The sequence below is a fragment of the Coffea eugenioides genome, chromosome 2 (genome assembly GCF_003713205.1).
Source record: "Coffea eugenioides isolate CCC68of chromosome 2, Ceug_1.0, whole genome shotgun sequence".
NCBI lineage: Eukaryota > Viridiplantae > Streptophyta > Magnoliopsida > Gentianales > Rubiaceae > Coffea > Coffea eugenioides.
The window spans coordinates 37,133,017-37,159,236 of NC_040036.1; the positions used below are offsets into that span (position 1 = coordinate 37,133,017).

General features: G+C 35.4%; 1 protein-coding gene across 1 annotated transcript; it reads left to right on the forward strand.

Annotated features, from left to right (window-relative positions):
• Positions 1-1,272: 1,272 nt before the first annotated feature.
• On the forward strand, positions 1,273-6,092 carry LOC113764134 (L-type lectin-domain containing receptor kinase IV.1-like). The gene is made up of 2 exons (XM_027308198.1): positions 1,273-1,609; positions 3,586-6,092. The coding sequence occupies exon 2, from the start codon at positions 3,869-3,871 to the stop codon at positions 5,888-5,890; it is 2,022 nt and encodes a 673-aa protein (XP_027163999.1). The 5' UTR covers positions 1,273-1,609; positions 3,586-3,868; the 3' UTR covers positions 5,891-6,092.
• The last annotated feature ends 20,128 nt before the right edge of the window (positions 6,093-26,220 follow it).

Genomic DNA, 26,220 nt, shown 5'->3' on the forward strand with positions numbered 1-26,220 from the left:
AAAAGAAAAATGCTTAATGTAGCCTCTTGATGACCATTATAGTTGGGAAATAGTTTTGACATTTTTTTGTTCATTGAAGGAGACTAATTGCAACCTATTGATGATCATTATAGTGATGAAACAGTTTTGGTACTTTTGCCCATTAAAGGAGACTAAAGCAGCCTCTTGATGATGATCATTCAAGTGACTATTTAGTTTTGATGTCTTTCGGGTTGTCTTTTCTATATAAATAACAAACTTTTAGTGAAACAAACTAACTTAACCATTTTGTTCCTTTCTTAGTAAAAGACAGTTTGGTTTTGTTGTCAAAAGTCCTTTATTCTTGGAGTATGCCTTGGAGTAGGTCCGGCCCTTCTTTCCCATTCTACACTCTCTCTCTCTAATTCCATTTCTGAAAGTGTTTGGACGTTTCATGGAGGCAGACTTCGCATACCGGAGTGTGATGAAAATTCTACAACAAATGAAGAAGTGGGAAGAATAAAACCACATACATGGCATCTGAATCGCTTACCTAATTGTTCAATTGACAAGTCATTAAAACAATTAAAGTTATTGTTGTCACACATCAGCCTTCAATCATGATTGGGTCTCATTATCCCATTTCTTGCAACCAACATTATTGAAAAGGGCCCATTTCACTTGAACAACTTCTTATCGGATAAACGTTTGGAGCACGAATATCATCCCGTTTTGGTTTTCTAACCAAAAAAGAAAAAACAAAGAGAAAAAGAAAAGAAAGAAGAAAAACATTTATCCTATTACACCTATTAAGACACCTTCCCACTCTCCAAATTTTCTGGAATTACAAAGTAAGAGTTTCCTTTGAACTGACCTTTTTTTTTTTTTTTTTTTGAACAGACTTGAGTCGGCTTTAGTTTTACGAAGTGATTGAACTTATTAAACTTTGGCATCTTTTTATTTTTCGCAAAAGATATGACTTTGGCCTTCAATAAAATGTTGAGTGTTGACTAACTATATAGATACACCATTCAGTCTCTAATGAATATTTGCTTGTGATGCCTAGAACATGAATATATATCACAGAGTTCGTAGAAATATGATCATATTGTTAGCTGCCTTTTGTGGAGTTGAACCTACAACTCAAGATCAATTTGCGTAGATATTATCATGTCAAGGGCAAGATGCTCCTGTGGTTCTAACACTATTACGAAGTTCAACTTTTGACGTTTCAATTATTTGTCGAGTAGTTTTACCTCCGAACGAATTAAAATGTACACTTATATCCCTTATCATTAAGAATCATTGTCATATGACTTCATTATCAACAGCCTTAATCACCTAAACCAGAGACCTCAGCTTCCATTTTGCACCTTCCCTTAAACTTGAGCCACAAAAATCTATAGACCATTTTCATCTTTTCAATCTTTATCTAATCCAACCTCCAAAAGTCCTCCAATCTTAGCTTTAAACTCTTATATTCCATCCAAATTCAAAAAGGAAAAATCAAGAAAAGAAAAAATAGAAAAAAAGCCAAAATAAAAAAAAAGGGACAAGAGGAAAAGGAAGAGCTGAAGTGCAAGAGTTTCCGCTGGTCGTCGTTGGAATCCACCACTATCTGCCGAACCATTATCAGAATAGCCCTATAAAGGTCTTTCTGCCTTCTATCCCAAATTTCCTTTTAATAATTTCAAATGTTTATATGAATCACATGCCAATTGCTTTTCGTTGCTCTTGATTAGCATGCTTATTTGCTTTTATCATTTTGTCATTATGAATGATCAAAATTTTGTTTTATCTTTTGAAAATTTTTGGGTCAACCATGACTTAAGTTGGACTTGGACCTGCTAATCCTTTTTATGCTCTCAAATTGTTTGAAGAAATGACCAAAAGAAAATTTTAGTAAAAATTTTGGGAGGTAATATTTATTTTGTCTTTTTTTTTTCTTTCCTCTTATTTTGCAGTAATTTTGTAAGAATTTTAGTGTATGAATTGTATCTTGGTATGAGAGAGAGAGAGAGAGGCAACTCCGGCAAGGTTATAGGTGATGGTTTTCGGCGAGTTCCTGAAGAAGAAGTAGAGCAGCAATGATAAGCTCTTAATAGTTAAAGCATCAAGAATTGAATTTTATAATAATTTGAGGGTCATTGGGACATGTCGCGCTCTCATATTAATGACAGACTTTTCAACGTCATGGCAATAAATACCAAAATCATTCGTTGTTAAATACCTAAAAGTTTTTGCGGTTTTTTTTTTCCTGAGAAACTTTTCCATTCAACCGCGAGACTTTCAAGGCTAACAAACCAGAATCCAGACAGCTAAATTAGAAAGAAAGGAACAGCTCTGAATTTTCTTTTCCCTTCTTCCACGTAGAATACAGTGAGTCGGAGTTACGCTGATCAGTTTTGAATTTTCTTTTCCTTTCTTCCAAGTAGAACACAGACAGAAAATCATTTAAACTTTGGAATGCTAAGTACCAAGTTACAGCTGTTTCCATGGAATGCTAAGTTATATATAATTCAAGAGAATTCAAAGATTCTCGAATGACATTAATTATAATTTATTAATTTAGTCAAATTTTGGTTAGGAAAATATGAAGATGACAATAGCTGCGATTGTGAGAATTGTAAACCACTCTCAATCATTGGCTTTTCTTTTACGTCTATCATTATTCTATATTTTTATCCCTATCTTTTAGATATTTTATTGCTAGATAATTTTCCGATTATTTAAAATCTCAAACGATATAAATAAGATAAATAAGGTTGGAGGGAGTGTTATATTTGTGTGTAATTTTCAAAGTTACAGAGGTTAATTATTTTGGTTATGAATAAGGACTAATTTCATTTTGTACCTTCGAACTTGTACCCTATCCTCATTTTATACCTTAAATTTTAATTTTAGATACTTTACACTTTAATTTCTCATATTCAATCCATTGAAGATTGTATGCACAACATATACCTCAACCACTCTACTGAGCCTAGTGTATTTACCATCATGTTCCAACCTCTGTCAATCATCCAAAAAACACGTAAATCTGCAGGATCCTCTATTTTAATTTGTTTTGCTAACAGTGTTATCGATTGGAATTAGGTGGAATAAGTCTGAGATATTAGAGTGCAGAGTGTTTAAACTTAAAATTTAGCATGCGATGTGAGAATCACAAGCAAGTTCAGGGTACAAAGCCAAATTAGTCCTATTAATCATACCGTTCTTTTAATCTTCCACCAAGTTAACTCTGGACTGGAGTCGTGGAATCTTGTCCTGAAAGATTTTAAGAATCGTGGAATCTTATGTAGAGAATCTACCCCCCTTCATGGTACACTTTAGTTTCACTACAGCAGAAATGGGGACGAAGGACCACTGGAGTTGATTGACTATTTAAAGCCTATGGTATCTAGGCGCGTACCCACAAACGGGTTGTTCCTCCTGCATTGGCAACCATCATTTTGGGGACATTCATGTGGTAGTATTATCAAGGTACACAGGAATCACTGGAAATTTCTAATGTTCTAGATGAAAAAATCTGACTTTTAACTATTTAAGTGATACTAAAAGCTTCTCAGAATGTGATCTCAAGATTGTATAGATTTGTCACCATAGGGGAGTAATTCTTTTGTGCAGATAATACAGTCACATTACGATGTACATGACAGTGATGGTTTTCTGATGGACTCGTGATGGTGATTGGAAGAACTAAAACAAGCTTCGTCATTAGCGTAACCATCCAATATTTCCAAGGGCCAATAGGCCTAGAAATCAGAATCCCTTGTCCAGGTCTCTTGTTAGAGTCCATCAATACCGCGGATTCCATATTGACAAATGACAAGCAAAGAAATTACTTAAACCATCATCGAATTTTGGAGGGATTTTCAAGCTAGTATGAGCTTTCAGCCATCAGCTAGCCATGTTGGTTCTGATCAAGCTTATACTACTTGTGGTTTCTGCTCTAGCTGGCTTTGCATCTTGCCAGGACCTTAGTATCACCTACAATGGATTCCGATCCACGAACTTGAGCCTGGACGGCTTAGCTCAGCTCACACCAAATGGCGTCTTGAAGCTAACTGATGACACCAAGGAGCAGCAAGGTCATGCCTTCTTTCCTAATCCTGTCAGCTTCAAAAATTCAGCCAATTCCTCTGCGTTCACCTTTTCCACCACCTTCGTCTTTGCTATAGTGTCTGAATACCCTACTATGAGCGGCCATGGAATTGCTTTCGTGATTGCTCCAAGAAGAGGTCTTCCAGGAGCTCTTCCTAGTCACCAGCTTGGCCTCTTCAATGAAACAAACAATGGAAAACCGACCAATCATGTCTTTGCAGTGGAACTCGACACAGTCCAAAGCAAAGAGTTCAATGATATCAATAATAACCACGTTGGGATTGACATCAACGGGCTGAACTCCACACTAGCAGATCCTGCAGGTTATTATTCCAATGGCAACGGTGTTGTTCAGAACTTGACTCTTGCTAGTGGTAAAGCAATGCAAGTTTGGATCGACTACGATGGAACAGCTAAGCATATAAGTGTCACATTAGCTCCAATATATGCTGGTAAACCAAACAAACCTCTTTTATCTTTACCCAATGATCTTTCACCAGTATTAAATGAAATCATGTATATTGGATTTTCATCATCTACCGGTTCTGTGCCGACATCGCATTGCCTTCTGGGATGGAGTTTCAAGATGAACGGTGTGGCTCAAGGGCTTGATCTTTCTCAACTTCCTAAGCTCCCGCGAGTTGGACCTAAGAAAAGGTCCAAAGTATTAACAATTGGTTTACCTGTAATTTTGATTGCTTCCTTGTCAATTGCAATCTCTGGTGTAATATATCGTGTGAGAATTAAGAAGAAGTTTGCAGAAGTGCTTGAGGATTGGGAGCATGAGTATGGTCCTCACAGATTCAAGTACAAAGATTTGTATATCGCTACAAAAGGGTTCAGGGACAAGGGATTACTAGGAAGCGGGGGTTTTGGTAAGGTATATCATGGCATCCTGCCTAGCTCCAAACTTGAGGTTGCTGTCAAGAGGGTATCTCATGAATCCAGGCAAGGAATGAAACAATTTGTGGCAGAAATTGTCAGCATAGGCCGGTTACGCCATCGAAATTTGGTTCCACTTTTAGGTTACTGCAGGCGGAAAGATGAACTGCTATTGGTTTATGAATACATGCCAAATGGAAGCCTGGACAGGTTTCTATTTGAGCAGCATGAGAACACCCTGAACTGGAGCCAAAGATTTCGAGTCATAAGAGGTGTAGCATCTGGATTGTTTTATCTACATGAAGGATGGGAACAAATAGTGATCCACAGAGATGTAAAGGCCAGCAACGTCCTGTTAGACAGTGAATTGAATGGAAGATTAGGAGATTTCGGGCTTGCCAGATTGTATGATCATGGAACAGACCCTCAAACAACTCGTGTTGTTGGAACACTTGGATACCTCGCACCAGAGCATACTAGAACTGGCAAGGCTACAACCAAAACAGACGTATATGCCTTTGGGGCATTTTTGCTTGAGGTAGTCTGCGGCAGAAGACCAACAGAACCACATCCCCCAACAGAGGATGCCATTTTGGTTGATTGGGTATTTTCTTGCTGGAACAAAGGGCAAATTCTTGAAGCAGTTGATCAAAACATGGGACTTAATTATGTGAAAGAGGAGGTGGAATTGGTTATGAAGCTCGGATTGTTGTGCTCACAGTCAGAGCCCATAGCAAGGCCAAGCATGCGTCAAGTTGTTCTATACTTGGACAGCGCCTTGGCACTGCCAGATTTAAGCTCACTTGGGATTTCTGCCAGTGGCCTGTCTTTTTCAAGTCAGGAAGGTTTCGGTGATTTTAACTTATCATGTCCATCTTCGATGGACAAGCCATTTTCACACGCTTCGTCCTCTGTTGCAGAATCGCTACTATCTGGAGGTCGGTGATTGAGGACAATGCTTTCGGTTAATTATTTTTTCTGGAGAATTATGCAATTACTGATCAATAAGAAACTATGGCTCTCTGCCCCCCCCCCCACCACTTTCTGTGGCTCTATGTTTAGTTTGGCATTAGGGAGTAAGTGATGTCCCAAAAGAACGAAAACTAGCCATTAATGAGAATTTAGTAAGTTTAAGTGGGATTGGTAGATAATATTGTGTAGTAATTCATTCATAACAAAACCTATACATCACCATCTGTTCATCTTGTTTGTCTGGAATGTATATCCAGTCATTACAGTCATCATCATCACAACGCTTAAGAGTTACCCTCAAACTTAGCAGAAATACCTTTTTTTTTGTTTTTGGATAGTTTATAGTCTTTACCATATCAGTACTTGCTTGTGAATTTATTTTTGACCATTTAAGTTAGGTTTTGGAGTTTAAGGTGATATCTTGGAATTTTGTTTTAGTTCGCGTTTTCATCAAAATAAACTTAACAGTAGAGCAATTTTATAGATGAACAATGGCCTTAAAAATGAGCAATTCTGATTGTAATTTGGGTGTAAGTATAATGGTCAAAATAAAGCTGCGTGTTAATGCTTCAATAATCAAATTGTGGAAAATTGTTCTTTTGGAAGCGTAGTGAACTAGTTTGTATTTGTCAAAATCAATTATGGCCAACGATATCAACGTATTTATGTAAGTGTCATTAAGACCATAATGAAAATGAAACTTTTGTTTCATTTCTTGGCAAATATAATATTGAAATTTTTTTTCTGAACTTGATTGCTGAATATTTATTCCAAATGGGTTTATTTGACCTGATTATACTGCATCACTTTTTAAAAAGCATTTTTATTGAGTTTATCAAATTCAAAGTGGATTCGGCCCCAAAAACATTCTAACAATACAAATCTAAAAATGATTAACCTTACGATAACTAGAAATTGTGACAATCCGAAATCCTGCATGTTTTTAGTTGTATCTTTTATATCTGAATCGGGTTTTTCTTTTTCCCTAATCCGGTAAAAAATTAGATCGGATTTGGTTATTTTTACTTTTACAGTGCCTTGATGTGCATGAGCATGAAGGGTTCAAGAATCTCTTCTATTTTTTCAAAATTTAAATTTGTATCATACCAAATACATCTTTTTAGTCGAATATGGTATATCAGATATTAATATTAAGAGTAAATTTTATATACACTGTCAAAATATACACTATCACGGTTAGATGGATGACATGAGCAAAATTTAAATTGAAATTCAAATTTTGCACATTGTCATATATCTAATAGTAATAGTGTATATACTAACAATGTATATAAAATTAATCCTAATATTAATTATCAAAAATTTGAACAGAAAGTAGATCTGTTTGATTAAAAACAATTATTAACAAAAATTGGGAACCTTTTACCTTTACCAGGTGAAAAGAGATGTAGTTAAGCTGAAAAAACAATTATCTCGTTTGTACGATAATGATTCCTTTGGCATTACAACCTCTACCACAGCGATGCTGTCCATATATAGAGCAAATTGTTTCATGGAATGAATTTCACTTGTCTGTAAACCGTTTGTCAACCTTTCTGACTTGCTTTGATCCAATAAAACCAAGGTCGAAAAGATTGTTCTTTTGGAATTGCAGTGAACTGGTTTGTAATTGTCAACTTTAGTAATCCGCTGTCTTTTGAAAAAAAAAAGAAGGTATTTCCACTTTCTACCTACCCGATCTCTCTACCATTTCTTCACTCTCAACCATCTTTCCACCATTCTTCATTTATAGAAGGGAGATCTTGGTCTCAAATCAAGGATTCCTTCTGATCCCTCTGTTATTTTTATTTTACATTTAATAAAGTCTCTCCTAGGATATTCTAGTGAGAGTTTTCTCTCTCTTAGTGTTTACTAGTGAGAATTTTCTTCTCTTAGGCTATCATAGTGGAAGTTTTGTTAAATCTAAACCATTAAAAAATTTTGTAAAAAATAATTTCGATATTAACTACACACACATTAGTATGTGTCTTAATGACCACTACTGATTGATCCCTAATTAAGGAGCGACAGATTGAGGCAAAATGCATTTGGCAATTCTTGCATGGTTTCATTCGTTTTTGAGTTAAATAGAGAGAGAGAGAGAGAGAGAGCTCTATGCATGGTTTCATCCTTTTTGGCGGGTTCTACTAGATTAATTCCTAGTTATATCCAAATGGATTGATTGTATGAGCCATATATCCAAATGATAAGAGAGATAAAAGTGACTTACTAATCTCAAGTGATTCATAGATATTACCTTCAATGTGCATCACTTGAGTACTCTTCAAAAGAGATGCCGCGAGGATTTCTTGGGTAATAATACTTTTAGAACCTATACTTTCAACACACTTCTCAAGAGGGATTAAAAATGCTTTCAACACACTTCTCAAGAGGGATTAAAAATGAGTCATTAATGCTCGCCTCTCGAGATTCAAAGTTAGCTGCAAAGATATTATTATGTGAAATAGACATTTCTTCATTGAAACACAAATTAGGTTCGTCATTTTCATCAAAATACAATTCGCTTTCACATACAACATTCCCACTATTCTCGTTAAGGTTACTTTGCATATCATTATATGAAATAACTTCATACAAAACATGCAATTGGTCTTGAATTCTACCAAAATGAGAAGCTAATTCATTTATACTTTCTTCAACGCTATCAAAACAATCGTATATCACATTAGCTAACTTTTCAATAGCTAACTCCCAAGGTTGTCTAGGTCCATTACCTACTCTTTCAATAACTAATTCCCGTGATAGATTAGGTTCATATTGGACAAAATTGGGTTGGAAATCATCATACAAATATGAAGAATTACTATATGCACCTTGATTATTCCAACCATAATCATGAGAATTACCCCAATTAGGGTTGCATTGATAAAACAAGAGTCATAATGCCCAAATTCATCACAATAATCCATATTTTGTACTTGCATACATGTGTAAGAAGCATGACATCCTCTACGCAAGTTACAAATCACACAATTAGAATTAAAAGTATTAACATTTATGTTCCGTTTAATCAAATGCATGATGTTGTCCAATCGCACTTTTAATGTGATATAATCAAATTCAGCCTTTAAACTCCTTAAACCATCTTCAAAAGGCATATTCACGATACGTTTTTGGCTGCCTCTATTCATGGAGTTTTGGACATGGTAAGAGTCCATTGCCGAACTTTCATTTCTTATGCATTGTCCACCCATGTTTATTACTCTCCTTCAGTCCCTAGACATGCCTTTAAAATAATTCAAAAACAAGTTTAGTCAAGAAAAATAGGTGACTCGACACATACAAAAACATACAAGCAAAGACTCAATAAACATATAAGAAAACTAGACACAACAAACACAAGAAAACAAATAAAATGCCTAAACTAAAAAAGTTACTCTTCACATTAATATTACCACCAATGTTCCCTAACAATGGCTCTAAAAAATCGACGAGTGCAAGGTATGCATACAAAATTAATCTCAATCAGCAATCAAATTTTATATTTATAAATTCCTAAATACCTCACACGTAATTTTCCGTAAATATATGAATCAAGATTAAGCACAGGGTATTAAGGATCAAACCCACAAGGAAGAATAGATAACTACCAGCACCATTAAATCTCCTCTATGATTTAGATGATCAACAAATTGAAGAAAATAAAACTATGCTAAAATGTGCAAGAAAATTAACAAATGAAAGCTCCTTAGGTCATGGTATTCCTAACTACTCATACAAGTGCAAGTTTTCGAATTATTGAGTACTACTATCTTGGCTAGTTATGACGTAATAAATGTGAAATGTACTCTATTAGTGAATCAACTATACCTATAACTAATTCATACATACTATTGTGGTTATAAAATTAGCTTCAAGTTCATTTCCTGATATGAAATTACATGGAATAAAGTAAAAAAAAAAGCCACAAACGTGTACCTCTACTCTTGTGAGTGTACTCTCTAAATTTAGCACTTTCTTGAACTAGTGTTAAACTCCAATTCTCATTGCAAATTTAATACCTTGAAATTATCACAATTAATGGCCAATTAATCATGATTTTTTCTTTTTCTTTTTTTTTCGGCTAACCCCGTACACGGGGGTGGGCACCACTCCAATATTTATTCAAAATTCCAACAATGTGCGGTGGACGAGGCTGACATTCTGCCAGTAACATAAAAGCTCTACGCAACCTATGCCAAGCGTACATAAGGCATCTGTAACTTATCTAGGCGGGCTAACCCCTTTATATACTCCGGGATTTGAGAAGGAGAAAATCTCTGACAAACATGCATGGAACTTGCTAGATTTGCAAGGGCATCTGCAACTGCGTTTGCTTCCCTATAGGTATGAGTAAAAGTAATCTGCCGGCCCAGGGCTATGGCTTTGATGCGCGAGATAGTACTCCATAGCTTCCAAGGAACGCTTCCATTGCCAATCACCATGCTCACCAAGACTTGAGAATCCATTTCGACGTGCAACCAGTGAAATCCAGCAGAAACACGCATGCCCTCCAGCAGCGCCAAGGCCTCTGCTTCCATATTTGTCATTGACCCCAAAAACGTTGAGAAACCGCTCAGGATGGTACCATCTGAATCACGTAGCACCCCTCCAGCTCCTGACGGTCCGGGATTTCCTAGGGACGAGCCATCAATATTGAGCTTCACACACCCGCTTGGCGGCATGACCCATGTGACCCTGCGCAGGAGCCTATGTCTCCTCCGTGTCATGCTAAGCAACAACCCGGATTGCACCAACTCCCTGTCGTCGTGCGCCATCTGGACGAAAGGATGGGATTGGGAAATGATGAGTAGCAAAGCCTGTATGTTCCGACAAACCTGTGTTGGCGTCAACCTAACACCCTCGTATATTGCCACGTTCCTAGCCTTCCACAGTCCCCAACTTATGATTGATGGCAGTACCCTACATAATTCACCCCGAGCGGTACTTTGAGATTTATAAAGCCACCATTGTTGCAAACGGCAGACGACACCATTGGAGGGCTGAATAGGTATCCGAAGGATCCTGGAGAAGAAATTCCACACCTCTGTTGCAAGCGAGCAATCGGACAAGAGGTGATCTTGAGACTCTCCGGTAGGGCAGAACTGACATTTGGAAGGGAGTTGGAAGCCAAACCTACGCAATGCTTTAGGGAAAGGCAAGTTGTTATTGAGCAGCTTCCACATGAAAATGGAAATTTTGCAAGGGAGCCGACAATCCCATATACATCTCCTTGAACCAAGGTACGCCCGCTGAGGCCGCATTGCATCCCATGCCGAGGAGACGGTAAACTCTCCGGAGGCTGTAAGGACCCAGGCTCGCCAAACTGTGTCATCTAACTCTATAACCTGTGTGAATTGGTCCACCGTGTCGTGGACGGCCAGCATTCGTCTCCAGACTCTGGATGCTGCCTGCTGCGCCCCACTGTGCACACTATATCTGGATCTCATGAAATCGGCCCATAGGGATTTGGAATTGCAATACCGCCACCACAATTTACAGCTAAAAGCCCCCTGTATGTCCTCAAAGCAACGTAGCCCAAGCCCGTCCTCAGCTGTGGGGTAGCACAAGTTCTTCCAGGAGCACCATTGGTGTTTTGGCCCGAACTCCGATTGGCCCCAAAAGAAACCAGCCATTAGCCGTTCTAGACTGTGGATCACCGCTTTGGGGGGATCCATGACCGCCAGGACATGCAAGGGTATGGCAGACAAAACATGCTTAATTAGAATCAAGCGACCCCCTTGTGTGAGAAGCTTCTTCTGCCAACCCGCCAGCTTAGCAACAAACTTCTCAATCAAAAAGTAGAAGAACTCCCTTTTCCGACGACCAGCGTAGAGGTTGCACCCCAAATAAGAAAAAGGAAAGGAGCCATGCCTGAACCCTGTTAGATGTTGGATTTGGCAAATTTGGCCAGCGCCACACCGTTTTGACACTATAAAGAAACTCTTTTGCTTGTTGATCCGTTGCCCCGCTCCATTCTGATAGAGTGTTAAGAAACGGAGCAGATTGCCCACTGATCTCCTATCTCCACGAGCAAATATGACAATATCGTCCGCAAAAGCCAAGTGTGTGATACTAGTGCAGCCTCTCGGCATTGCATAAGGAGCGACACTACCACCCGCCACCAGCGCATTTAAACCCCTACTAAGAGCCTCAGATGCCAAAATAAATAGAATAGGGGACAGGGGGTCACCTTACTTAATCCCGCGTGATGCCTGAAAAAAACCCCTCGACCTGCCATTTACCAAGATAGAAAACCAGCTTTGAGAGAGATTATTTAAAACGAGCAAAATAAATCTATCATCGAAACCAAATTTCTGGAGGAGCTGCCGCAGAAATCCCCAGGACACTCTGTCGAAGGCCTTCATCATATCTAATTTGAAAATGCAATTGTGACCTCGAGCCTTCCGATTGATGGACGCCACCATTTCTTGTGCCAGGAGGACATTTTCGGCGATATCCCGGCCTGGACAGAAAGCGGATTGTTCCTGAGAAATAATGCTTGGAAGGATGGCCCGCAATCTATTAGCTAACACCTTCATAAAAATCTTGTTGACGAAGGTGCATAAGCTAATAGGACGAAAATCTGCAAATGTAGATGGGTTAGGTTTCTTTGGAAGCAAAACAATCAGTGTACTAGCAATGCCTTTCGGGATCGGTGTGCCGGCCATAAAATCTCTAGCTGCTGCCCAGACATCAAACGCCACAGTATCCCAGCAGTGTCTGAAGAAGGCGCCTGTGTAGCCATCCGAACCTGGAGCACTATCCTTGTCGAGCTCGAAAACAGGCCAATTAATCATGATTAGAAAAGCAAAAGTGCTAAATAAGTTGCTCAAAATAATAGTATCAAATATCAAGAAATCAACACAATACAATCATAAAAAGTTCAACCAAAACCCAAGGTATGAAACTTGAGATATACATAATGTACAAATCCAAAACTTGTATACACATAAGAATCCAATATAATAGATAAAGAGTTGAAGAAGAGAAAACCCTTGTCATATGAATTTCAACCCCTCCTTCTTCATACCCATCTTTATCATAGTCTAACCAATGTACAAGAGTAGATGACATACATTACTACCTAATCTATACTAATCTAAAACTAAGAAAATATAAGAGATACATTTTTGTGGTGTGTTCTTGCACTCTCCAAACTTTCTTTGATTCTTGCAACTCATATGTTTATATAGACAAAGATTAGTCCAAAAGGTGGTTCTAGATCCTCTAGCTAAAAATTCTGCAAATTTGTCCCATCGAAAGAAATGAAATAATGGAGTTGAAATTGAATTACGTAAGTTGCATCCGACAAGTCTAACCAGAATCCCTCAAGAATCCGGCTACAGATACCTAGCTGAATTAAATCCAGCCAGGGATTCTTGAAGGGATTCACTTCCCCTATTTTGTCGAACTTGCTTTGCTTCTACCTCGAATCCCTCCATGAACCCAACCAAGGATTAAGGGATTTGGCCAACTTTTTTAGCTGACAAGTTCCTCCAATTTCTTACTCATATGCTTCAAAACACCTTTGAAACTCACCGACTTTGCAAACTTTAGAACTTCAATCAACATATTGCAAGCTTGTTTCTTGTTCAAGAAATAGGTCATTTCCAACTCCGACAAAAAACAATCAAAGCATGCAAGTTGACAGGTGCCGAACCTGTGCAATAATAATAAATAAAACCTAACTACCACCTGAAACAGTCAGTAATCAATTCGAGTACTGGAGCAGGGACTCTAGGTGTGCAATGGGTTACTTGATTCACCCTGTTCCCGAAGAGTTTGCTTAATCCGATATACCTGAATTAATTATTTAACTGAATTTCCTAACTAGTAGACAGTGGTAAGCAGGGTCGTCTCCTCAGGGACTGGAGAGATATTTGTTTCTTTTCAGATCAAGATTAATGGGGGGGGTGTTGATATCAAATGCCAACTGAACAAATCAAATGCAGAAAATAATTTATTAAAAGAAATAACTAAGAGAAACTCTAGCCAAGGGTGCACTTCAGAAATGGTTCATGCAACTGATCATCGATTCAAATATAATTCCAACATTTACTAATAGATTGGTTATAGTTGTCTCGCACGCGCTAAACAACCAACCCTTCCGTAATTTATCGATAGCTAAGGTACGACCGTTAGCTATTTCTCTAACCCAAAAACAACCCTAGGTACGACCGTAGGATTTAATTTCCAGATTGCATTAATAATTAGAAAGGCCCAATCCTAACCAATAAACACGCTACGAGGGTTTATTTAAGCTAGATCATATATTCCCCTGACATAAACCCAATTATACCAGTTGCTACTGGGATAAAGGTAACGAACAATTACGGATTCAATTACCCCTATATAGCAAAATAGCCTATGTGAATAATTAATTATTGCGCACTAACCAATCATACACAAGGCTATAGCAGTTAAGAGCAAGGAATATGTAAATATCAATAAATGAAGAAAACAATTAACAATGGTTTAGATCTCACAGTATTAATTGAACCAATTCATCAGTTGTTCCCTTGACTAGAGTTGGGAGGTTTAGTTCCCCATTGAGAGTAACTCACGCAATTCCATTGAAGGAAATTGCGTCAATGTTTTACAATGGAGGAACTACTCCGCGGACCAGAGCCAAGCGGCTGCGTTCTTTCTTTTCTTATTCCCTTCGCTCCCTAGTTATCACGTGAAATCCCTGGTTAAGTAGTAATCCCGCGGGATCCGTCCTTTTTTCCTCCTCTTCAAAGTCGGCTGGCCTTTTGTAGCCTTCTCTCCCTTCAATTTCGATCAAAGCAATATTGGAAGACAATTGCAATGGTCCCCACTTTTCCAAGGTCAACAACCGTGGCTTTTTCCTTAGTTTCCTAATGGAAAAATACTACCAAATAGAACTAGTTTCCTAAATAGCAAAATAAACCACAAAAGAAAGTATTTCAAGTTTCCTAATTCAACAATAAGACTAGTAATTAGAATTCAAGTCTTCCAAATCTTCCTCTAAAGCTGCCCAGAGTTTGAATCGAACTTGGAAATCGATCCCGAACGTGCTACCATCAAATTAATTGGAAGATTGCCCCTTTTTGTCACGTTTTGCTCTTTTTCCTACAATTTAGCACCATTAACCAAATATAAGTAGAATCCATCAATTAACGCAATATTTGGCTGAAATCAAGGGAAGAATAATTATAGATTTAGCGACAAATAATGACCTATCACAAGTTAAAGGAACAAAAATCTCATTTAAACACTAAGTAGCATTTAGAACTAATTCTAGCCAAAATGGATCATTTTTTTCTTATAACATTGCAAAAGTGATTAAAAGTAACATAAAATATCATCCACATATAATACAAAATAGTCACTTATCAATTTTTTAGTTGACCAAAAGTGTAAAGTGCCTATTTAAATATTTTTGGGTGTAAAGTGCAACTGATCATGCAATAGTTCATGGGAATTTTCTGTATTTAACCCAAAATTTTAATATGACCTAACATTTTCTTTGGCGTGCTGATTTGAAGATATAAATTCGACGTCATGTTTATGTGGAACATATGAGATCGACCATCCTTTTCATCAAATCAAAGGAAAACGAATAGGTAGAAGAAAGCAAGAAAATAACACTAACCTCACATTCTTCCTGCTGTTAATAGACTAGCGAGACTAATTAGGTGCCAAGACAAATTTTTAATTTTTGTATGACAGAATAAACATGCCTGTTTTCAGACAAGTTACAGAAAACAATTCCAATTCTGGTGGCGCCGTTTATGCTGGTTGCATGCCCATGTATAAAACTAGTATTTTGGCTATGCAAAGGTTTATATTTCAAACAATAATAATAATAATAATAATAATAATAATAATAATAATAATTTAAAATGGTTATGTGCAAAAGAGGCAAAAATTCAAAAGAATTTTATTTTAGTATTTAACTTATATCAAAATATCGTACTATACATGTCCTATTTTAAACATTTAACTATACTAAAATGTACACAAAAAAAAAAGCTCAATAAAATATTTTAAAAAAATATCAAAAGCACATCAAACACACATTATTGGCCCCCTCCTAGATTCCACCGGTCAAGCCACTTTTCCTGCCTTGCAAGGACTTGACCCTCTCCCTTCTTCTCTCCTCACTACCCTCACCTAACTCGCCATAGCCCTTGTCTGAACTTCTTAACCCAAACTTCCCAACAACCCTTTCCTCTCGCCTAAACCCTACCTTCACTTCACCTTACCTGTCTCCCATCCCATTGCCCAACCCGCGCCATTCTTGTAGACCTATGGGTGGCAATGGGGTGGGGTTGGGGTGGTGGAAGGATCTCCCACCCCATTGTCAAATAGCTCGCCCACCTCCCCCCCATCCCCTGCCCCACCCCACCTCGATTCCCCCGCAAGGTGAAATTAGTCTATCATATTTAACAATCTGCTTATCTATGGGACAATTTTATCATTCATTCTATCTCGAAATATTTAATAAAGACATGTTTAGGCACTCAACCTTAGAACATTCAACGAGTTGCAAATACTAATAATTAAAGAAAATTAGCAATCTGCCAATACCATGAAAATGGCATTAAAACATCCAACTAAATATATAACATAGTACTATTAGTTTAGTTGCCTTATTAAATAATAGATTATTACTTATTAGTCATTAGAGATATACAGTTATTTTATTAATTATATTATTAAATATAAGGAATTGGATTATAACTAAATTATTATATTGTATATATATGTATTATATATACATCTATAAATTTAAATATATATATAATATTTTTTTGTATGAGGGGGACGGGCCGGGAGATGGAGCGGGTGTATGTTGCCCCGGCCCCCACCCTATTTTAAGGGGGGGGGGGAATTTCTCCTCCTATCGCGCACCATCCCCAGCTCTATTTCTAACCCCGCGGACAACCGCCCCCGTCGCCACCCTTATGTAGACCCTGTCATATGACTGTTTCCATCAATCTATAGCTATAAATAGTAACCCATTAACTTTGACCTGCCCATCAATAATTGAGTTTGAGTATCTACTAAATTTAATTCGGTCTAAATGGGTGAAATAATGAAATCTATTAATTAATGGGTATTCAGTGGGCAGATTTGGGTCATCCATTTTAACCTCGTTAAATTAGATATAAGTTAAACTCTAACATTAGTGGGTATTAAGTAGCTAAATTTAAATTATTACAAATCCAATAATTATATTCTAATTTTTGCAAAGATATGTTCAGCATTTGTTTCCTTTTCTTTAATTTTTATTATTTTGTTTTTTTTCCTACTTCCTTCTTCCATTCCATAAAAGTCTAACAAACTCTTTGAGTATTAATTGATTTCTAGCATTAACACCTATATGATTTTTAGATTCTTGTAAAAGTAGCAGCAATTGAACTCATTATGATCACTATTTTTTGCTCCTCTATGCAATTCTTGTTTTGTTTTCTTTTTGTTCAAGTAAAAGATCATTTACTAATTTGATATGTTTATTTTTTGCATTATAATGATATATTATATTGTTACTAAATAAAATGTGAGAAAAAAGTAAGTAAGTTTTCTTAAGTAGGTCATAAATGAATAATTGGATACCCCACTCCCAACAAGATTATAGCCATTTATGACTCCAGTTTCAACCCCTGACTATGTAGGTGGATATGAGTTGGCCTAATTATAACATGTTCAAACCCACATGAATGAACTATTTTGACAACTCTATTTCCATCCCACAGTTGGAACTTCCCATTGGCTTAGATCATCCTTCTCAACCCTACAATCCCTATACTTCCACTCCTTTCCCTACTCATGGTCTGTTTGCTCAATTGTCAAGAGTTTTTGTTCAAATAAAAAGCCAGAATTGTAGTACTCGAAAAAAATGCTTTTGGGTGAAAATTTTATGAAAGTCTACCATTCTTTGTTGTTTTTCACAAGTACCCATCAAAAGATAGTTATAAATTGGTTATTTGGTCTAGAATATGATTACTTTTTTATTACAATAATATACTATATTGTTCCTAATAAATGTCAGAGAAAAAGTAAGTAAATTTTTTTAAATAGGTCATAAATGGATAATGAGGTGGCCTACTCTTATCTAAGAGTATATCCATTTATGGCTCCCTTCAATTTGAACCATGAACTACGTGAGTACATATGAGTTGGCCTAATCATAACACGCCCATACCCACACGAATCATCCATTTTGATAGTTTTATCTCTATCGCACACCTGCAACTCTTCTTTACCCAGATTGCTCTCCTTCAACCATACAATCCTATTTTTTCATTCCTTTCACTTTCACAATACGTTTCCTCACTTTTCAAGTGTTTTACGTCAAACAAAAAGCTAGAGTTGCAGTTTTCAAGAAATATTGTAAATATTGGGTGTAAATTAATTGCAGTTCTCAAGAAAATCAAGCTAGAATTGTATTTCTCAAGAAAATTAGGCTTTTGGGTGTAAATATTGTAAAATTCTACTCCCTCTGTCTTGTTGAAAGTGTCCTACTTTCTATTTTGGAATGTCCCAAAATATTTTTCATGTTAAGAAAATCAAAACACCTTTTAATCTCTCTTTCCAATATAGCCCCTCCCTCTAATCATATGCATGTTACCATTTAAATTTAAATTTTAAATTTGTGGGGATAAAATTGAAAAGAAAAGATCAAACATCACAATCAAACCACTATTTTGAAAAATTGGACTCTCGAACTAGGACCAAATAATTGGAATGGAGGGAATACCATTTTTTGTTGTGTTCACAAACATCAATCAAAGGATATTTTTCTAATCAAATATTTGGTCTAAAAATTTTTCTAAAACACTCTCAAAGAAAACTTTCTAAATACATCTCTATTGATTTAAATGTATATATTAATTTTCTATTAAGTGCATTTTTTTGATGTACATGCGTTGTATGAAAAGTCATCAAGATAAATGCACAATAACAATAAAAATTTATTTTGAGTGCAAATGAAATATCAAAACTATAATTTATATACTACAAATTTAGTGTCAGAGTATAAAATCCAGCATTAAAATATAAAAAATTTGAAAAGAAAACCTATTGAGTAAAGGCCAATATTAAAAATATAAAATTTAGAAAAAAAACTACCGAAGTGCCCTAAGCTCACAAAATAAAAAAAACTGAAGAAAATAATTTCTTTAATTAGCTTATAATAGAGTTAGTGGCTATGACGATCTTATCTCCTCCTATGGCGTACTCTAAGGTTTAGCAGACCGCCTACCTAACCCTCGCTAGTGCTTACTCAAAATCTTCCAATCAATAGCATTAACTCCAAAGTAAGCATTAAAACCCCACAATTAAACATTACAAACCATCCAACATTCCAAATCATTCATACTTATATGTACAACTAAACGAATCACATTATAAGTTGTTCAATCAATTCACTAAGTACAAATAGGATGGCAATTTACTTAAAGCAAAAACTTCAACTCTCGAACTCACTATTTCCTGATTCCACGTTTCCAACCCCTGTTAAGGAAAACAAACTAAATGATTGAGCTATTGCCCGGTGAGGTTATAAGAAAATAGGTAACCATAAACATATAGTTTCACACTTTCAATAATATAATAGGAATAACAAACCAATTAATAACAAGATAATTCCTGAAACAATTCTTAACAAATAGCACAATCAATATCAAAGGATACGGTACTGATATGGAATCTAGAGGTGGCTCTCATATGTTTCCAGACGTAGCACTTAGCTCTATTTAGTAATTCATTGCACAACTTCCTGCAATGACTTCACATTTCATCAATCTTCTCCTTATATCCTTCAGAACAATAAACAATCCCCTACAATCATTAATCACTTCGTCACTCCAATATATGCCCCAGTAAGAGGTAATACTCAAGTATACCACACATTTCAATGCCCAAAGTCTTCTAGCCTACTCAACCAACCCCACTACTGGGCCGAATAGACTGTCCAACAGTGGGGGCTTGAGCCCAGTTCAGCTGTTATGATAAACTACACAATCGGCTTACATTCATGCACAATTCCTGTAACAATTAGGCATTTATCATTTCCAAAATTCATTTAGGTCGAGGGCAATAAAGTATGCGCTCGCCTTTCAGTAGAATAGTAGCAATTGTCAATTTTCACTCTAAACAATTCAAACATCAATAGTCCAATAGATATTAGCCAACCAGGCACATAACATTTATCATTCATCAGACATTCAATCATTACAAACAAATATAGAACACTCACCCTACAAGATTAATTCACATTTTGGCTCTAGGGTTTCCTTCTTGCAATATTGCCTCTTGAGACAATTTACAATTACCATAATTATTTAGCTATTCATTTGGTAAAACTCTTGAGAAAAGATCTACATACATGCTATTTCCTAGCCTCTAATCACAATTCCAAAAGGGGTTTAAGCTATAGCCATGTTTAGGTGAAGCAAACAGCTCACCGTTTTCCCAAATTCTCACACAACAATCCCACTTTTAATTTTCAAGGGGTTCAATCATGTAACCAACACACATCTAGTAAAACAGGTGGAAAGCAACAATTCATCAAACCCTCAAAATTCACAGCTACAAGCTGCACAAATAACCAACTCAAGTTTGGCCAAACTTATGAAATAAAACTTTCAAAATTTTATTCCTCATTTTCTTGCAAACTCACCCAAATTCCTTGCTTAAATCAAGTAAATTACCACATGCATGCTAAGTTTTAGATATTAAGAGGTATATGAAGCAAGGATATACTTATCAACAAATAAAATTATGGAGTTAAAGCTGAAAATTCCCAGATTTTCCTCTCCTTGGCCCTCAACAAAATTTCCAGCAATTTCCTTAAGTTTTCTCTTAAACAACCAACTTTTCACTAGAACCTAAAGTGAAACACATGATACGACATATATACAACAAGGAGTAAGCACATAACAAGAATTCTCCTAGCCAAACTCCTAAAATTTCGAATATAAGTTTGGGAAACCAAACTTCCTTTCCTCTTGGCTAAAGCTGGAAAATTCCAGCAAGTAAACAGTTTGAAAATAAATATTTTTCCCAATAAAACTCTTCATTTTATACTCAAATCCAACATGCATGTTAAGATTTATGTGGTATAAGGTGTATTGAACCACAATATGAAAGTTTGCAGCCAAAATTCATAGAGGAAAATTGGAAAAATTCTTCTTTTCTCTCTCAGCCATCTCAATAGAATTCCAGCAAAGTTCTTCAATATTTTCAACCAAGTTCACCAACTTTTCACTAGTTTCAAAGATAAATATCATATAAGAGATAAAACATATATCATGCATTCCCAGTGAAATTTCTTCCAAATTTTTGAATGAAAAGCCGTGAGACTCAAGCTCTCTCTCCCTCTCAACAAACATAGAGAATTTTCCAACAGGTAATCAGTTTTAAGCAGGGTTTTCCTTCTAGTTTTACACTGATCCTTCTTTGCTTCAAGTGAAATTCTACATGCAAGTCAAGATAGAAGAGCTAGAGTGTGTGCATGTTGCATACAAATACAACTTAACAGATTTTTGAGTGAAACAACCACAGCTTTGTAGACAGACAGCATGTTGTAGGTTCAGCAGAATTTTCCAGCTTTGAGGCATTTTTCCTTGGTTAAATTTCTCTTTTCTTGATGGTAGTTCAAGTTAAGACATTTTAGAACCAAGATAGAAAGGAAATAAGGGACCTTATTAAATGTAGTTTTATCTAATTAAAATAAATCAAAATTCTAAGAAATAAGGATGGGAGGTTAGTAGCTCTCTAAGGGTTTGTTTGGTTTACGGATTGGATGAAATGGAGTGACTCATTCTCGGATTATTAATCATGGGTTGAGTCATCCTCGGATTAATAGTCCAAGTTATCTAATATTCAGTTGGTTCTAGGTTGGATAGAATATATTGAAAAATAATTCTATCCTATGTTTGGTTAGAGATTGGATTAGATAGGATTACTATTTTAATGACTAAAGTATCCCTTAATTTGTAGAATCGTTTCAGTAAAATAATTTAATAATTTATAACTTTTATTAAAATAAAGTAATTTTAAACTTTAGAATTATAAAGTAAATCAAGGGTTTTGATATATAAAAATTTGCATTCACTCAAACTCAGCCCATTCAGGCCCTTAAAAATTGGGTTTAACCTAGTTTTTAATCTAAATTTGAAATTAAATTAAATAATGGGCCGAGTTTTAGCTAAATTAGGGTTAAATTGACTAAAATCCAACCCATTTAAGAGCTTTAAATGAACCAAACTCAAGCCAATGTAGAAACTTTTCTTTGGGTCGAGTTTGAGGTTATTGAAACCCTCATTCGCAAAGTCCAATTGATAAGGTTATTATTTATATATAATTTGGTTGAGAAAATAAGGTTTGTAAGGGTAATTTTACCTGGGGCAATATAGTACTTTTATTATGATGTAAGTAGGGGAAAATTAGTCAAAAAAATTAAATTAATTTATAGGGGTAAATTTGTAAAAAATTTAAAATAATGAATAGGGGCAAATTAGTAAAAAATTTAAATGTAGTTAGTAGGGACAATTAGTCTATTTATTATCATATTGTTGTAAAACTAATAAAATAAACCACTATAATATCAAGTGAAATATTGGAGATATTAGAGAAAGAAGTAGAGAAATAGAGAGTGATTATCTTATTATTCCAACTAATACAAAAGTCCCTCCAAAAGGTGTCAATGTACCTCTATATATAGGTACTACAAGAGTAAAGGTACATTAATCCTATTAAACATCCACTACTACAAGAATATAAAGAAACCTATGAAACGGTTTCTCTACTACATGAATAGATTTATGGATTGTAACTTCTATACATAATGTAGCCATAAATCATGAATTAATCCTCTTGGAAATACAAAGGGACATCCACATTTTAGTTGTTTTATAACACTCCCCCTTGGATATCCATTACACAAAGAATATGCCTCGTTAAAACCTTACCAGGGAAAAATCCATCGGGACAAAAACCCTAGTGAAGGAAAAAGAATACACTATTCTTGTGTATTAATTTCTCCCCCTGATACAAACATCATTTGAGATCTTTTAATCGTCGCATTCCAATATTCTTCACCAATTGCACTGAGATATGGTACTTTAGGACCAAGTATCTCTCCATCTTCCTCTCGTGGTCTAAAAGGATCCTTATTAAGATTTAATGATCTGACGACCATTGGGATACTTAATGTATGTGTCTTATCTATATAAAATTGCTTTAATACCTTTCGGGTATAAGCAGTTTGGTGGACAAAAATTTCACTTTTCAAATGCTCAATTTGTAAATCAAGGTAGAATTTTGTTTTTCCAAAATTCTTGATCTCAAAATCCTTCTTCAAATATTCAACATTATTTTGAATCTCTTCAGGAGTTCCAATCAAATTTAGATCATCAACATATACAGCAATTATCACAAAATTTGATCCATTTTTCTTGATAAAAACACATGGACATATTGGATCATTGGTATAACCTTCTTTAGTTAGACATTCATTGAGGCGGTTATACCACATACGTCCAGATTGTTTGAGGCCATACAAAGACCTTTGTAATTTAATAGAATAAATATCTTTAGAAGTTGATTTGCATGCTTCAGGCATGTTGAATCCTTCGGGGATTCTCATATAAATATCATTTTCAAGATTTTCATATAAATATGCAGTAACGACGTCCATTAGACGCATATCTAATTTTTCATTTACTGCAAAACTCACAAGATATCTAAATGTAACAGCATCCGCTACAGGTGAATACGTTTCATCATAATCAAATCCAGACCTTTGTAAAAATTCTTGGGCTACAAGTCTTGCTTTATACCTCATAATTTCTTTTTTCTCATTTCCTTTTCTCACAAATACCCATTTATATTCTACTGGCTTTACACCTTCAGGTGTTTGGACTACAGGTCCAAAAACTTTTCTTGTAGCCAGTGAGTCTAATTCAATTAATCGCATCTTTCCATTTTTCCAATCATTTCTATACCGACATTCATCAACGATTTAGATTCATAATCCTCATCAACTTCTATAATATCAAGTGCTACATTTTATTAGGCTCCAATTAAATTTTCTTTTTATGATTTCATTCTCTTCAGGAGTTGGCTCTTCAGGAGCACCTCTTCAAGAGATTGAATTTTGTCATGACATTTATCTCCGGAGTTATTCGAAATCAATTTATACCTTATTTAGGTAGGCCGGTCTTAAATTTATTTGTAGCACTTGTGCATGTCCTTCAGGGACATCAATTTTAACCAGAGTATTTCCTGCAGGAATAGTTGATTTAATGACTCTTCTGGAGTCGATAAATATAACTTTCTACAAATGAAGAATTTCTTGAACTTCTAGTTCACATTATTTTGTATGAGAATCGAGGAAATTCAATTTTTCAGGTGATTTCCTTTTGGTTGATTTTTTCCTCCCCCTAATGTCAGGAATCGTAGTTCATCAGAATAAATAAATCATTCAATAGATCACCCATCAATATTTTATGATATTTATTCGTAAAAGGTGATTCATACCCGACATAAATTTTAAATTTCTTTTAGAGCCATATATAATATAAAGGGGGTATGTATAAATACTTGCCGGCTCTCAAATATTCTCACTTTTGTCAAATCATATATCCATTGGGATCAGTAAACTTCTAGTTTACTGCAGGTGATAATTATAAATCAAATGAGAATGAAGACAACTATAGCGATAACCATTTCTCTCTCGAATGGTTATTATGATATAATTAACCTTTATCTCATTTGATTTCTAAACATGATCTCTATTATTGTCTCATTTAGTGTCTCAATTTGATATCCATTTCAACGGATATTCAAATTCAATAAATTTTTTGAGACATGGTAAAAATAGTGCTTTATTTATGATAAACTTTTCTCCTACAGGGAGAAATATAGTAGTGGCTCTTTTGGAGCTTTCAATCATTTAAGCACTACCACTGATTGTGTTTGTCTCTCTCATTGGAATATAGTGTATATAGTAGCACTTATTAATGAGACAAATATCATTGTCACCATAATTCTTATGGGACAAATATCATCACCATAATCCTTTGATCCCAAATGTTTAACATCCATTTCTTCTTCAGGAAGAAAAGTCAATTACTATCATAAATTAAATCAAGCATCATACACCTTCAGGGTGTTTAAAGAAATTGGCCATGTGAAGATACTATTATAATTTTGATTCCTCATATGTACTTCGAGACATTTATCTTCAGGATTCTTATTTTCTTGTCCTTATCATTATTATCCTACTTCAAGTGGTAATTTTTTCTCTTGTCATGGTAAAATATATAATTACCAAAATCATAGTCATGGCAGCAACCATAACTAATAAATTGAAATTTAGTCGCATTCACTTCTGGGAATGGACTAGAACTAGTATGCAATAAGTACAAAATACTTCTCAAATTTTCTCTCAATATTGCTACTACAAGAGCATATTTGAGAAATATGTAGAGAATATTATTTTCAACTAAGAAATAATTCTAAACATAGCAGAATTATGTACTTGCAACCATAAGTAAATTTATTATACCAAGCTTTGAAATAATGACCATCTTCTGGTGGTCAAATCTTTTCGTTAAAGAACGACCATCTTCAGGTGATCGAATCTTTTTCTTTAAATATTTCAAAGGACAAGTAGATCCTCAAATATAATTGATTTTCTATAATAGCATCTCCCAAACTCAATGCATCAGAATATAAGTATTTATAACAAATAATTCTAAAGATAAATAAGTAGAATTAAAAGATGAAATATTACCTCAAAGATGTCAAAGAGTATATGTTCTTGTTTAGTAGTTGTTCAGTAGTAGACACTTGTATTTTGCAATCATTCAAAGGTTAACCATAATAAATTGAAATATATTTATAGGTTAGAAATTTACCTCAATAAATAGACAGATGTTGGCGAAAAAAAAACATGGGCAGAATCTCGTGTTTCACTTTTACTCAAGGTAAAGCCTCCATTTTCACCTTTTGCTCAAAAGTAGAGACTCGTGCTGATAACATGTTGTAAAACTAATAAAATAAACCACTATAATATCAAGCGAAATATTGGAGATATTAGAGAAAGAAGTAGAGAAATAGAGAGTGATTATCTTATTATTCCAACTAATACAAAAGTCCCTCCAAAAGGTGTCAATGTACCTCTATATATAGGTACTACAAGAGTAAAGGTACATTAATCCTATTAAACATCCACTACTACAAGAATATGAAGAAACCTATGAAACGGTTTCTCCGCTACATGAATAGATTTATGGATTGTAACTTCTATACATAATGTAGCCA